The sequence below is a fragment of the Physeter macrocephalus genome, chromosome 9 (genome assembly GCF_002837175.3).
Source record: "Physeter macrocephalus isolate SW-GA chromosome 9, ASM283717v5, whole genome shotgun sequence".
Classification (NCBI taxonomy): Eukaryota; Metazoa; Chordata; class Mammalia; order Artiodactyla; family Physeteridae; genus Physeter; species Physeter macrocephalus.
In genome coordinates, this window is record NC_041222.1 from 42,906,794 (window position 1) to 42,923,174 (window position 16,381).

Sequence of the window (16,381 nt, forward strand, 5' to 3'; positions counted from 1 at the left end):
AAAAAAAAAAAAAAAAAGAAAAAAACAAAACAAAACAAAACAAAAAACCAGAATCTCCTAGTGGGGGCCTGTTGTGGGCCCCAGGATGAAAGGAGTAGAGGAGGGAGGATGCCAAGCCTGGAATGACACCTTTGGGATGGAGAGGTGAGAGAGGGAGGAAAGCAGATGGCAGCACTAAAAATTTCCCACGCCCATCCACGGCCAGCCGACTGGGAAACACTGATCGATTCCGATGGACAAGTCACCAATTAGGACATCATATGGCTGGAGCTTTTCATCATCTTCCTGACAAAGAATTGCTAAGGGACCTGGGATAAGCCATTGAACTACGCTGACACGTTTGTTTTGGAAGGGTGGGGGAAGTGGGGTGGGCAATTTCCTCACATACAAAAGAGAAAAAACTCAGACCTCTGGCATTGGTATTTTAAGTCGAGTTTAAACCATTCTTAAAGTGAACTGATGTCCTGCTTTCTGCTTCCTTCCTTCCTTATCACCTTGTTAAAAAACATCTCTTCTTCAAACTTCTCTAGTTCCATCAATGGCAGAAAATTTCTAGTAGTTACTCTGATTGGAAACTTTCAGGTCACCCCTCATTGTGGTTTAGCCTGTCATTTCATCATGTCACTGACCTCCGAACCAGTGTCATGGTACCTCACTGCCTAGAGCTGCGCTGTCCAACATGGTAGGTGTTAGCCACATGTGCTTATTTAACTAAAATTAAAATTAAAAATTCCTTCCTCAGACACATGGGTCACATTTCAAGTGCCCAACAGCGACACACAGCTTGTAGCTACTGTATTAGTACAGATTACAGAACATTTCCATCATAGCCAAGAGTTGTAATGGACAGTGCTGGCTCAGAACATGAAATCCAAACTCCTCCAACCAGCACTCAAAGCTAGCTGTCACTTAGAGCCAGCCCATACTTCTGAAATTGCCTCTGCTTTCCCCAAACAACGACACGTAGCTTTGTCTAGGTCAGACTCTACTGTCCCTCCAACAAATCACGTTTCCCCTGATTCTGTGCTTGTACCCATCGGATTCCCCGTCATTGAGACAAATGACTTGGTTAGTCAATGCACAGTCGTCGAATGAGTGGCATTTTCTGCCATGACAAAAAGCAATGAGGCACGTAAGAACTTTTTATCCCAGCAAAATGTTCTGCTAACAAACAAGTCCAAGAAAAGGACTTCTCCCCAGAAGACTGTAAGGAACTCTGGGCTTGTGAGGACTTGCTAGAGGATTAAGTGAAATGCCACTTGTCTTGGCACTTCATACCACTCTGAGTTGTTATTTAATTTTTTTCACATGGGCCTCTTATCTATTGTTTTCTCTTAAATAAATTGTATGTATATAGGAAGCAGAGACCAGGCCTTACACGCATATCTTTTGCATCTTCCTCTCCTATCTCACTTCTCTACCCAAAGAGTGCAGAGATTGCAAACTGGCCGCCATGTGAGGACCAGATACGATTGATACAGTTTGTTGCTTTTTCCAGAGTGGTGTTTTTTGTTTTTTGTTTTTTGTTTTTTTTGGGTAAGAACCGAAAAGTTGCTTTATTCAGGAGGCCAGCACCTGGGCACATGGTGGACTCCTGTCCAAAAACTAACCGCAACATTCTGCTAGACCATGAAAGTTTTTAAAAGGAGAATCATTGGGGGAAAGGGGCCAGAGTCTTTGTTATCTTCCACTATGTACAGTCTTTCTTCCAGAGTGTATTTCTGAACAATTTTGAATCAGTTGCCAATCTTTAACAATTAGGAGATTTTACATCAGAATCTACATTTTTGGTTTCTTGAAAAATCAGTTATCTGGCAGCCCTGGGTGAGGACTCATGCAAAGCTCTATTAGCTAGCGTTTAAGGCCACCTGTCCCCTTTATAAAAGGAGTGTATTCTCCTGTTTACCACCTTCCCCCTGCTTGTTTTACTCCCTTGTTACCTGCCTGGCCCCTTAAGGTCTCTGCATTTACAACTCGTGTGGAAGACACCCAATAAATGAACTGAGAACAGAAATACTACGCTCTGTAACGAAGCCAGGCAGCCCTTAATGCCTGTTTTCATGGGCATCGTGTTTGTTCTAAGCAGCTAAAATCAGAATTCTTATCTCAGCCATTAGCTGAAGACATTAACCTTCCCAACTGATTTTAGCTACTCTTCCTGGGCTTGTCAGGAACTGATGATGGATTAGAGAAATGGTCAACTGGAAGAACAAAAAGCAGCCAGCCTAAATAATCACATGCAAATAATTGAAACTCAGAGAGCATAACAGTGTTCCATGAACTCTGAGTGTTCCCTAAAAACACTTGGACATCACAGCACTCATGATGCTGAGTGTTGCTGGCAGCTGCCCAATGAATCTTGACACAGAAAGCCTAAACCCGCTCATTAACTCTAACCCATATTGATTTCTCCTCTTTGGAACCTTTGTTATAGACTACTGTGTTCTAAAACTGTTTTCATGTCTTGGCTCTCCCACTCAACCGTAAGTTCCTTATAAACTCCTTTGATATCCTTCTCACGCCTAGCACCCAAGATCAGAGTGTTCTTAACCTGGATTGGCTTCAGTCACAGGTAAAATCTAATTGGTCATCAAACTCCTCATTAAAAAGGAGCACACCCCATGGTCAGGGCTTCAGGGCTGGAAAAGAAAAGTCAATTTTAAAGTATTTGTAAAAGGGACAATAGTTAATGAAATGCAAGGGACAGTAGTTAATACATAGTTAATGAAATGAAATAGTTCATGATAAGCCTTGATGACACCCACCTAATCTGTTATCATTCCCAGTTTTCTGTCATCTGCACATTTGCAAAGTATAAATTTGATGTCTTCATGAAGGTCATGGGTACAAATTATGAAGCTACACAGGGTCAACTCGCATCATGTCCGTAGAGACAAGAATGTTCCAGGTACCTTTAAATCAAGATCCACTAAACTTGAGAATTCTCCGTATCTGTGACTGATTTAATGATTCTTTCATAATAGGAAATGCAGTTAATTTGACATAAACTCTATCTTTATGAACCTCTGCAGGTTTGTAAAAGACATGTGTTTCTTCTCTAAATGCACACAGCTATATGTTTACTAACCCATGCTCAAATGATGCCGAGGAACAGTCTCACATCTGGTTTCCAGAATGTACCTTTTCCTCATTTTTGAAAATAGGGATGATATTTGCTCATCTCCTGCCTTTTGATAAGTCTTCCATTCTCCTGATTTTTCAAAGCTCACACTCAGTGGTTTCCCTATTCTAGCTTCAAGTTCTTTCATCTGGGACATGGTTCAGCTGGGCCTAGAGACAAACACATTTGCAGTAGCTAATGTAACTCTTACTATCACCACTCCTAACACCACCATTAACACCTCCAGTTTAAAGACCTTTTGTTTAATGGAGAAGAATTCAGTTGAATAGTTCAGCTGAGTTGTTAACCTGTTGGTGAAGCAACACTTCCTCTAAGTGATCCCTTCTTCCTGCTTTGCATAATAACACCATATTAACTGAGGGCTAAAGTTCTAGGCACTATGCTGTGTCTTGGTGCTTTTCTTAGAGAGCGTCCTCCTCTTCCTCCCTTGCTAACCTTCCTTTTAAAATCAGAGGTCATCAAAAGGTCCCTATGCCATCACACATTAAAAAAAAAAAAAATCATTGATTTTTTTGGTCCTCTTAAGTTTCCTGCATCTTCTCTTTATTTTTCAGAATTATTTGCTATCATACAATATGATTTTTAGTTTTTATAACCTTCCCAACACTGCTGAGTCAGATACCCTGTTAGGGACATTCATCATAGAATCATACCTATAATATTAACTGAAAACCTATTTTACTAATTCTTGAGCAAGACACACTTAGTAAACTCCAAGATCGCATGGTCACATGCCTTCTATTACTTTTGCATTACTAAAGAGCTCCTGTAAATCAGAACACAATCAAGAATCACAATGCATCTTGATGCTGACTGAGAAAACTGCCTGAAACTGCTCTGCAGTAATGCCAGGCTGGCAGTCTGACCATCTCTGTGTTGGTCCCATGTATGACTGAATTTACAAAGAGTCTTGGGTAAATGAGATAGGATTTCGTTTTCCACCTGTGTCTGAAAATAAATAATGATGTATCGCTGCCTCTGTTCGGATTAACAAATTTTATAAGCTGTAACATGACACTTGTGAGCTCGTGAATCTTTAACCTACTCTTCCCCAAACACATCACCACTTCGGATGGCAAGCTCTCTGTTTATACTTCTAGGTTTGGCTGAGTAGAAAAGTCAGAAGAAAAGATATACCAGGAAAAAGGGCATGTTATTCCACATGAAAATGGAACAGGAAATACATCATGTTAGTTCCATGACCTAAATCTGTGGGCAGATCACATGGCTCATGTGACTTTATGACAAAACTTCTTGCTAGCTATCCATGACAGAGTAAAAGGCAAAAGGAAATGTTAGGGTATATTAAAGCTTCAATACACAAACCTTCTACTCCCCAGAGAGGAGGAGGGCAAGGTCTTATTACCCAGTAATGCTTCTGAACATTAGCTTGGTTGCTAGGAGCCAAGAATTTATCGAAGTCAACGAGTGGTCAGGCAAGATACTCTGGGAGGTCTAGAAAGAGATTTTTGTGAAATGGGCTGAAGACGTGGAATCTGAGAGGCTTAGAAAGGGGTGAGATGAAATTCCAGGCTAAAAATCTTCTTTAAAGGTAGAAAATGTTTAAAATTATGGTGGCAAGTAGCAAGTCAATTAAAAGATTCACATAGTGAACAAAGAACACTGCACACACATAAGGGCCTTCTTCTTAGGAATAAAAAGGGTTTTCAAGTAACGACCTTCTGTCAATGTTCTATATCACGGTAACTGTGGTGGGCAGAAAAATGGCCCCCCAAAGATGTCCATGTTCAAATCCTTGGAATCTGTGAATACGCTACATTATGTGACAATGAGGAGTAAGGGTGGAGAAGAAATTAAGGTTGCTAATCAGATGACTTTAAAATAAAGGGATTATTCTGGATTATCCAGGAGGGCTCAATGTAATCACAAGCATCCTTTAAAGTGTCAGAGTGATAGAGCCTGATAAAGACTCAGCTGGCCTTTGCTGGCTTTGAAGTTGGGAAGAAATCATGATATAGACAATGCAGGCAGCCTCAAGGAGCTGGAAAAGACAAGGAAATGAACTCTTCCCTGGAGCCTCCAGAAAAGAATGCAGCCCCGCAGACACCTGGATCTTGACCTAGTGAGACCCATGCCAGACTTGTGACCTACAGAACTGTAAAAAAAAATACATTTATGTAGTTTAAGCCACTAACTTTGTGGTAATTTGTTACAGAAATAGGAAACTAAGGCGGTAACTTACATACAAATGCTTTGGAGGAAGAAAAGGCTTATGGCAATATTAGCATTCTAAGCAATAAAAGTGTTCCTCTTTTTGAGCTGAAAAAAGAAGATAACACACTCACTCACCTTTTTATAGGTTTTTTCTTCGTTTTGTTTCCCAGGTGCTGCATCTCCATTCTCAGCAGCAGACGACATCTACAAGAGAAAAATGTACCTATTTGAATTTAGATATTCTACTCTGAAATACAATATGCTAATAATATTGTTACCTGGTTTGGTTAATTACATTTTTGTTGTTATGCTGTTGTCTCCAAGAAAGGAAGAGGTTTCTCAGAATACTAAAAAAAAAATTCTGTGTTCCCCAGTCTTTCCAAAATAAAGCTTTACATATAAATCATTTTGGCAGCATATTTTACTCTGTATGCTCTAAGAAAGAGGCCATGGAAGTCCAAGCCCAGATCATGTGCGTATAAGTTTCTTTCTACAAAACCTTAAAAAATTAATTTCTTTCCCCTATTCTTCTGGTTATATATGCTTCCTGTAAAAATATCTGGAAAGTACCAAAAACATGAATCAGAACAAAAACATCACCCAGTTCTACTGCCCTTGGGCAACTCCACTATTCACATTTTGGTATGTTTGTTTCCACCTTTTGTTCCATGCACTTTCATATTAAAAATGTTATGATACTACCTTAACAGCATTTTTCGCTGAACACTTACGTAATAAGCATTTTCCCATTTGATTATAAAAATCTCAATGTAAGAATAATTTTTTCTAGTTGCAAGAGACACCACTGGGTGAACACAATTGTACGTTAATACTTTAGTTAACAATGCCAACATTGAAGGACAGTTGAGGTGGATCAGGAGTTTTGTTTCAACAAATAATGCAACAGTAATGATTGTGTGCTTCTATCTTTGTCCACCTTCAATATTTTCTTGGACTAGTTTCCTAGAATTACTAGGTCACTAAAAAATCGAAAGCTCTTACCACATATTGCTAAATTTCTTTCCAAGAAGAATACACCCATTCACACTATCAGCAATGAGTGGGAGCTGGTTTCATTACACGCTTAGCAATGACTATTATCATTTTAACTATCTTTGCTAATTTGACAGGTGAAAGGAAGCACCTCCTGATTTTAATTTGCATCCTTGAAAATTATTAGCGAAGGTTAACATTGTTTGCATATCTTTTTTTGGCTCTTTGTATTTCTTCTTTCAACTTTTCTATTATTTTGACCACTGATCTATTGGGGTCTTAGGTATTGATTTTTTACCTATTATGGCCAGTAATATTAGTGGTTTCCTTATTAATTTTTATGTATTAAGGTTATTAATCTGTTCACAAGCACCTTATTAGTATCTTCCATGCTGCTGTCTTTTAATTTGTTTTATAATTATGACATGGAGAAGTGTTACATTTTTCATACTTAAAACTATTGACTATTTTTGTGATTTCTTCCAATGCTTTTAGATAAAATTTTATTTTTCACTGGGGGGTATCAGATGTTTAAACATGTGCTCCTCTCATCTTTTAATAATAAGGTTTTTACATTTTCTAATTCATCTGATTTCTTAAAACCAGTTACCTATGTGGTAAACAAGGATAACTACATAACTCTGGGTGCCATGATATTTAAGGGTCTTATCTTAAATTGCAATGAAGAGCATTCTATACACCATGGAGGAGAAAACTTCTGACTTTCTCTTAAGCCTTTGAAGCACATTTTAAATCTTGGGCTTTTAATAAACATAGTATGCACTAAACGTAAGGATCTGCCAGCCATTTCTCTGTAGTGGAACTAAATGACTGCCATGAGCTGGATGTGACTAAAAACCACCCAAGACAATGAAAGAATGGACCATGGCAAGCCAACCTCACCAGACCTATGACTGCCCACCAATCCAAGCATTCTCTTAAATAAACTTTCAGTTCCATTTGTCTCCATTCAATCTGTCCGTATTTGAATATGAAGTTTTCAAGGACAGATGTTTCATACACTGCTGCTTCCCACACTGTATCTGCTTAATTTATTTAAAGAATAATTGATTTTTCTAGTTACTTCATAATATGAGTTTTGAATAATATATTAGTGGAATTGGAATATTTGAAAGGTTTTACAATATCAGGCTCAGGGTAAAAACCAAACCCAACCCTGTATCATTCCCCTGGAAAGCTCAAATTACATAATCACTATAAGAATATATAAGGAGTTATCTGATATTTGATCCCTATTTCTGTATTAGAGTATGTTTGTGCAATTTAGTATGTACTACTACTAATAAGTAAGAGTAGGATTTTCCTTAATCTTCAACTGTTTGATAGAGCCCACAGAATGAAGACTTCCCTAAAGAATGCCATTTCAGTAATTTCACTTCTAAGCCTTTGCAGCTTTTAAAACCGAAAAACTTCAAGAGCAATGCTGAAAGGGCTTGAAAATACAGTCTTAATGAGGGGTTGACAAATTGGCATGAATGAAGGACAGATGATGAGTCTTTTTTTTACTTTGTAAACCATTCCTGACTAGACAGTAGAAAAGAAGTGGGTAAACTTAATACATTTTTAAAAAACAATCCCCTTTAAGCAGCACAAAACAGATAATAATGTTAAAAGCAGACCATGAGATATCACCTGGATTCAAAGGTTTTTGTTCGTTTCTGTAGGATGATGTTTAACAAAGGTCACACGGACTTATTCACCAGGACATCCACGTAGGAGAGGCAAATGAGATGCTTGGGGATGCTCTGGTCAACTGCAAATGGCTATTAAAATGGTCACAGTGACAATTACTGTCTCTTCCTAGACTTGCTATGTTCTGCACTCGTTAAGGTACATCATTTATAACTGTGGAAGCCAAGGTAAGTATGGATTAAAAACATTGCTTTTAAAAACATTATAGGGCTTCCCTGGTGGCGCAGTGGTTAAGAGTCCGCCTGCCGATGCAGGGGACACGGGTTCGTGCCCCGGTCCGGGAGGATCCCACATGCCGCGGAGCGGCTGGGCCCGTGAGCCATGGCCGCTGAGCCTGCACGTCCGGAGCCTGTGCTCCGCAACAGAAAGGCCACAACAGTGAGAGGCCCGCGTACCAAAAAAAAAAAAAAAAAAAATTATAATCATATATATTTCTACATATGCATAAAGGAAGGAGGAAAGAAATTCACAGAAGTACTGGTAATTATCTACAGATGATGGGATTGTGAATGCTTTGGGTTATCATGTTAATATTTTGCTATATTCTCCAAGTATTCTGCAGTGAGCACTGCTACATTTAAAAATAAGGAAAACACTAATGCTAGTCAAATATTTAACCACACACACAGTAATTAATAGCAGAGACCACATCTCCTGGGTTCTGCCCCTTTTGGCATGCCAACATCCACAAAATTTCCTGTTTTTATTTGCTTGTTGTTTGTTTTCAATTTGATAATGTCAAAGTTAAAGGCCATGAACTAGATACATGATTTAGAGTATTCGTAAATATAAAATAAAAGAGTAAGGGCTTATAATGAGTCTGTTGGAATTAATTAAAAATATAGACTGTACTTCCTTACCTTTGTAAATGAAATGGCAAGTCATCTGTAACTGGTCGTGATGAGTGGCCTATTCATTGTTGAGACTGTTTTCCTTCCCAGGTTCCTGTTAAAATAGAAATCACTATTCATTATTTATTCATACCTCTACTTCATCTCCCAGAAGAGATCAGAGGTGGCTATAGGGATACACACAATGCAATCAGTTAAAACCAAAATAAAGAAATGTGTGTATAAATAAAGGGAAGATAAAGGTGAGGAACAAGATGGTGCCAGCAGTATGGGCTGTGCACAGAATGTGAGCCATGTAATCCTGTCTAGTTGTTGAATACCCTGGTCAGTCTCCAGTTTGACTCTGAGATTCCTAGTGGTCACAGCAGAGGAAGAAATAATCAGTTACATAAATGCCCAATGTTCATAAGATAAAAACAAGTCAGTTGCTCAAATGAACCACACTGGGAATTGAGGCTGCAGTGGAAATTTCTCCTGTGGGTCTTCATAAAAAAGACCCCACGTGATGTGTGGATACTGTTGCAATATTATCCCTGTGATAAATTAACTGTGATTTTCATGAAGGTTGTTTCAATAACACAACTTCAAAGACAGTTCAACAAACCTTTTTGCCCTATAATTATGTTTTTATACAAAAGAGATACTTGCTTATGGTAACCAATTTTAAAAAGACAGTTTAAAGCAAAAATGAATAAGGTCCCATCAGTATCTCCCCAATGAGATAACCAATGTTAACAGTTCGTTGACTCTCCTTCCAAAATCTTCCCTACGCTTACACACACACATGCACACACTTATTTCAGCCACTTCTATCAGCATTTTAAAGATATTTTTCAAATCTGTATCTCTCTCACTTAAAAATAACTGTATCAGGGGGCTTCCCTGGTGGCGCAGTGGTTGAGAGTCCGCCTGCCGATGCAGGGCACACGGGTTCGTGCCCCGGTCCGGGAGGATCCCACATGCCGTGGAGCGGCTGGGCCCGTGAGCCATGGCCACTGAGCCTGCGCATCCGGACCCTGTGCTCCGCAATGGGAGAGGCCACAGCAGTGAGAGGCCCGCGTACCGCAAAAACAAAAACAAACAAAAAAAAAAACAAAAAAAACTGTATCAGGACTTCCCCGGTGGCACAGTGGTTAAGACTCCGCGCTCCCAATACAGAGGGCCTGGTTTCAATCCCTGATCAGGGAACTAGATCCCGCTTGCATCCTGCAGCTAAGAGTTCGCATGCCACAGCTACGGAGTCAGCGAGCTGCAACTAAGAAGCCCACGAGCCACAACTAAGAGGAGCCCACCTGCTGCAACTAAGACCTGCGAAACCAAAAAAAAAAAAGTTACAAATGGAATCCTATGGTGTAACCTTTAAAAAAAATAATTGTACCTTATTCCACAAAATGGATACACCATCATTTAAGCAATCACCCCCTCCTGGACGAACATGCAGACTGTTTCCAGGTTTGGCTACTGTAACCAGAGAAGGAATAAACAGACTTACATAAACATCTCTGATGTTCCAGTACTTTTATTTCTGTGGGAAAGAATCCTGGAAATTGATCCAAAGTTGATAAGTGCATTAAGTATTTGAAGGACCTTTGTTACATTCTTTCCTGTAAAAAGGGTGAAGCAATGAGTCCCTCAGTGCATAATGAGTACCTGCTTAATGACATACTAATCAGCACTGGATGTTCGCCATCTTTAAAATGTTTGCCAATCTAATGGGCAGAGAATGACACCTCAGTCATTTTAATTCACGGTCTCTTACCACTAACGGGGCCTATCCTCTTCACAGGTTTACTGGTGATTTACATGTTCAGTTCATGTCCTTTTGCTTAATTTTACACTGTGCTGTTTATCTTTTTTTCTTTTATAATCAATCTGTAAGATCTCCTGGTATATTAAACATTAACTCTGTCATATGAGCTGCAAGCTATTGTTCATCTTTTGGCTCTGTTTATGGTGTCTTGTCAGGTAGACATTTAAAATATTTACATAGTCAAATCTACTAATTTTTCCTAGATGGACTGCGGATTTACTGTCTTACTTGGGAGAGTTCTCCCAAGCCTGATGTTACACTACATGTATTCTCCTGTATTTTCTTCAAATACCTTTATAGTTCATTTTTAACATTAGATCTTTGCTTCAAATGGAATCTAACCTCACTGTCTCCCAGATGGACAGCTAATTGCCCCAACATCATTTACTTTATAATTTATCTTCTTCTTACTGGAACGGCATGTCTTCATGCCTCCTTTAGCAAATATTAAGTTTTCCTATATACCTCAATATATTTCTAGGCTCTCTGTTCCAAAGACTGCCTTGCTGATTTCTAAGCTAATACGTTGTCTTAAATGCAGTAACATGCTGCTGCTACACGTTTCCCACACTATTTTTCTTCCAAGTTTATATTTTTATATGGCCTTGAAAATCACATTGCTTAACCTGAAAACATGCCCACCCCACCAGCCCCCTGCCAAGTTGGAATTTTGCCTAGAATTATATTAAATTTATATACTACTTTGGGAAGCATTAATATCTTTGGAATTTTAAGTTTTCTTATTCAAATCATGGTATAGTTCTCTATTTCTTCAAATGTTATTTTATATCTTTTACTACAACCATATTTTTTGTTTTTGTCTTATGTCTTACTAAATTCATTCCCAGATACTTTAGTTTGTCATGCTTTTAAATAGGGATTTTTCTATTTGCATTTCTAACTGGTTATTAACTCATAGAAAGAAAATGATTGGGTTTCATCTATTATCTTTCACCCAGTCATTTAATCAAATCATCTCACAGAATTTTAAAAGATTTTAGGCAGGGTCTCAATTACATTACCTGCAATATTTATACATCTTACTTCTATTTCTTTTCCTATTACATTCACTGAACTTCCAAATAAATGTTGAATAGCAGCAGTTGAGTAACAGTAGTAGTGCTTGATATTTATAATATCATCCTGCAGTAGTCACCATCCTCTATAATGTTCTTGTTTGTTTGGTAGCATAGTAGCTTCTTTCTGCTATATTCTAACTTTACTTTTTATTAGGAATGTCTACTGAATTATATCAAATGCATTATATAATCATATAATTGTTCTCCTTTATTCTACTGTGCCAAATATAACACTGAGAAATTTCACAATGATAAGTTATATATTTCTAGAAAAACCCTATGGATTTGATTTGCTACCATTTTTAAAAGGATATTTTCATAATTGAAATTGAATGATTTTTCTCCCATCTTTATCAGGTTTTGGTATTAAAAAATTAATACTTTTCATAAAATTGGATGGCTCTTTATATGCACTTAGTTTTTTGGGATTATTCATTTCTTGGAATTTATAACCTTTCTTTGAATCAAATTTTCATAATTTATATTCTGTTAGAAAGCCATCGATTTCCTTTAGATTTTAAAATTTATTGCCGTAAAGTTAACACATAATATTTTGTTACTGAATTCTTTCGATTCTTTTGGGATCCAGGTAATGTCTTTCTCCTTATTCCTGATGGGGTGTGTGTGTGTGTGCATGTATGCATATATGTGTGTGTGTGTGTGTGTGTGTGTGTGTAGACATAAAATGTATATGTATTATATGTTGCATATATATGTTATAAATACGTATTTTTGTTAGACTTCCCTTTTCTATTATTTGTTTTTGTGGCCATTTCCATTAATTTTAGCTTTTAATATTTTCTTTCTTTGGGCTTTAAAGAATTTCTTAGATGCACTACTTAGTTTATTTTCACTCTTTTAAAAAGATAGTATTAAAATTACTTAGGCTACAAAGTATTCCTGAATATATTAATGATTTCCTCATAAATTTTGATAGGAAGTATTCTGTTTAGTTAACTTCCAAATAATTAGTAATTTTGGACTTGATTTTCAATTTGATCCAGGAATCATCTATAAGAGAGTTTCTTAATGTTAAGCATTTATATTTTAATTATTAATCTTTTCATTCATTGCCATATTCTTGCTTATTGCACTGGCATCAAAATATGGGATAAGTAAAATTTCCCCTCCCACTCAAATTCAAGTTTTTTCCTATGGCCATAGAAATAATTTTTTGTAAATGTTCCGTAGACACAAGAGAAAAACGTGCCTGTGCCCTGTTTATAGGGTAGAAAAACACTATATTATTACCACCTTATAACATTGTCTACTTTGTCAAATTATGAAAAAATACAGTAAAATTCTCTGATATGGTTATAGGTTAATCGTATTTTCCTGTATTTCTACTTTTTATTTTTTGCCTTAAAATTTCCATAACTATGCTGGCCGTGTACAAAGGATATATGACGTATAATAGTGTCCTTGTGAATTGTACTCTTTATCTGCAAAAGTATCTTTTTTTCTTATTTAATAATTTTGGTCTTGGATTCCATCTTAGTTGATGCTAATATCCTCACTTCCTTCCTTTTATTTGCACATGCTTGGCACCTTCTTGTCCATTTTTTAATCTTCAGCTTCTTTAGTTATTGTCATTTGGTTTCAGCTGTGTTCCTGACATATAGTTTAAAATTGGATTTTTTTTTTAACCAATCTAAGAGTCTTTGTTATTTGAAAGGGGACTTAACAAAATTCAAATCTATTGTGATTAGATTATATTTGGTTTACTTCCATCATATTTGTTTACTATTCATTATATTTATGGTTCCTGCATTTATTTTTCTCCATTCCTTTCTTGCTGGGTTAATAAAATTTACAATTCTATTTTTTCCCATTAATTGAAATGTTTTATTCCACATATATTTTGCTCATAATTATCTATTTTTAAACCATTAAGAGTCTATATATTTCTAATAAAAAAATAATAATAATAAAATGACGTTATGCCATCCCACTACACAGGCATTTTTACTTTGGTCTACTGTGCTAGACACAGACCTGCGCCACCCAGATCTCCCCTCAAGGAGGGCAGGTTGCTCACCACTAAGAGTGTGGTCAGCAGCCGCCTCCGGCAGCCAGCCCTTTCAGGGTCTGCCTCTGCAGGGAGCCTTCTCACGCAGGTTCTGGCCTCGCTGGGGCTGCACACAGCCTGTGACTGAATGATGGGGCAGCTCCCCACTGAGTTGGCCCCGGCTTTGTGGGTCCTACATGGAAGTCTGACTTCTTCCTCTGCTTGCCTGACCGTGTTTCCCCCCTCCTCCTTTCACAGGTTGTATCAGTCTCCGAACTGTGTGGCTTAAAACGACGGAAATTCATCCTCTCACAGTTATGGAGGCTGAAAGTCCAAAATCAAGGTGTCAGCAGGGCCCTGCTCCCCCCAGGCTCTGGACTGCATCCTTCCTTTCCTCTTCCTGGCTGCATGGTGCTGGCCGTTGATCCTGAGCGTTCCTTTGCATGCAGCTGCATCACTCCAGTCTCTGCCTCTGTTGTCTGCCTTCACATGGCATTTTCCTCTTCTTATACGGACACCAGTCCTATTGGATTAGGACCCACCCAATGACCTCATCTTAACTTCATTACATCTGCAAAGACTCTATTTCCAAATGAAGTCATGTTTCAGAGGTACTGGGGGTTAGGACTTCAATATATGTTTTTTTGACCCCTAAAAACATCTTGCACCCAAAACTCTGTCTCAGCGCCTGCTTCTAGAGAGCCCAACCCATGACATCTCTTCTCTTCCTCCTCCCCAAGAGGAGATATATGGAATATTTTTACTCTCTCAATGACTGCTCCATTTTGAACCACTAAATAGCTCCTCTTCGTTGACCCAGCTCTTCTTAATGAACAATTTATAGTTCACAGTCATATTATTAACATTTATTTAGACTTGACCATACGTTTTACAAGGTTCATTGCTCATGATTGTTTCTTTGGCTCTTCATCTCCTCCTATCCAAACACCTTTGTTCTGATTCAATTTTCATTCAGTTGGAACAACTTCTCAAGTAGTTCCTCAGAAGTGGCACATGGATGGTCTGCTCTGTGTCATTCCATGTCCAGAAATGTCTTTCCTTTGTCCCCATGTATAACTAGATCTCTTGGATTCTTGGCTCCTAGCCCTTTCTTTCATCTCCCTATTGATATGTCACTGCTGTCTTCTTGCTTCCTGGCTTACAGATGAGTAGTTTCATGCTAGTCTGATGCTTCTGTCTTGGTAACTTATTGGTTTTCTCTGTCTAGAAACCTATGGGAGTTTTCTCTTTTAACACATAGTTCAAAAATTCCGTAAGGACAGATGTGTCTTTTTTCATCAATCCTGCCCAGCAAAGGGAAACTGACAAGAAGCTGTTACACGGAGATCTGATGACTTACACCATGAATAATATGTAGGCTATCTAGCTGAGGAATGAACGGACTTCATATCCTTCAGGCAGTGCTCTCTGAAAATTATTTCTCGTGACCAACCTTTTGATAAGAACTGGACAGGGGAGCACTCAAAATTATAGTCTCTGGCAAGAGCCTGGAATGCAGAAATTCTAATGGCCAAGTAAGGGCATAATCATAAGACTCAGGTCTCCTTAGGAGATGTGTTAATATGTAATCTGACACGAGACTCCCAGTTAGAACTTATTTTCTTAAATTATTTCTGACATTAAACAGAGCCAATTTATAAAGTGTCATATGATTAGATTGTTGAAACACCAGCTCAGCTAACCATAATACATGCCAAGCAATGAAATTTTTTTGACTTGTTGATGATGGCTTATCTACCCTTTCTGGTATTTGGTATCCGGATTCTGTTAGCATAAGGAATAAATAATTTATACTATTTCAGAGCCTGCTACATTTCTATGCTTTCACTCAATTTGAGGGAAGGAAAGACTATCATTTATTGAACAACAACTAGGTGTGAGAGGCTGTCACAAAAAAGATTTCATTTAATCCTGCAATGAATCCTTCGGCATTCTTCAATTTAGCTTGTGTGATTCTGACACTTGTAATTGACTGTCCTATAACATCCATGGGATGCAGTCATTTTTAATTTTGCTGAGGCTCTCGCTGTGAGGCTGGTTTGTAGAAGTGAAGCCCTTAGTGGTAAATAAACATAGCAACTCCCAAACCCCTCCATCTCAGCCTGGTTTGCTGTTCTCTTTACCAATGCTGAGCATCAGAACCACTGGGGAGCTTCTGGAAAATTCAGGTTCTCAGGCCATGCACCAAAACAACTAAATCACTGCCTCTGCATGGTGGGTCTGGGGAATCAGTTTTTTCAGTATGCTTCAAGGGCTTGGGTTCATCTAAGCTACTCTAAGCAGTAGGGGCAATAAATATGTTTTATCATTTCAAGAGAGATGTTCGGGTCCAGGAGGGAACACAGAACCTATTCTGGGTATGTTAAAGAAAGAGAACTTAAGACATGGAATTAGTTATAAAAGTGACGGGTGAGTTAAAAAGCTAAGGAAAAAAAAAAAAAAAGCTAAGCAAAAGATGGTGATGAGGGCTTCCCTGGTGGCGCAGTGGTTGCGCGTCCGCCTGCCGATGCAGGGGAGCCGGGTTCGCGCTCCGGTCTGGGAGGATTCCACATGCCGCGGAGCGGCTGGGCCCGTGAGCCATGGCCGCTG

General features: G+C 38.3%; 1 protein-coding gene across 3 annotated transcripts in view; it reads right to left on the bottom strand.

Moving 5' to 3' along the window:
* The window catches only part of PIP5K1B (phosphatidylinositol-4-phosphate 5-kinase type 1 beta), a 453,566-nt gene that overhangs the window by 222,069 nt on the left and 215,116 nt on the right, over nucleotides 1-16,381 (bottom strand). For all 3 annotated transcript variants that reach the window (XM_024126862.1, XM_028493901.2, XM_055087149.1), the window contains 2 exons: nucleotides 8,884-8,968; nucleotides 5,453-5,521 (listed from right to left, as the gene is read on the bottom strand). In XM_024126862.1, coding sequence (XP_023982630.1) covers nucleotides 5,453-5,521 — 69 coding nt within the window. In that variant the 5' untranslated portion in view covers nucleotides 8,884-8,968. The remainder of the gene's footprint in view (nucleotides 1-5,452; nucleotides 5,522-8,883; nucleotides 8,969-16,381) is intronic.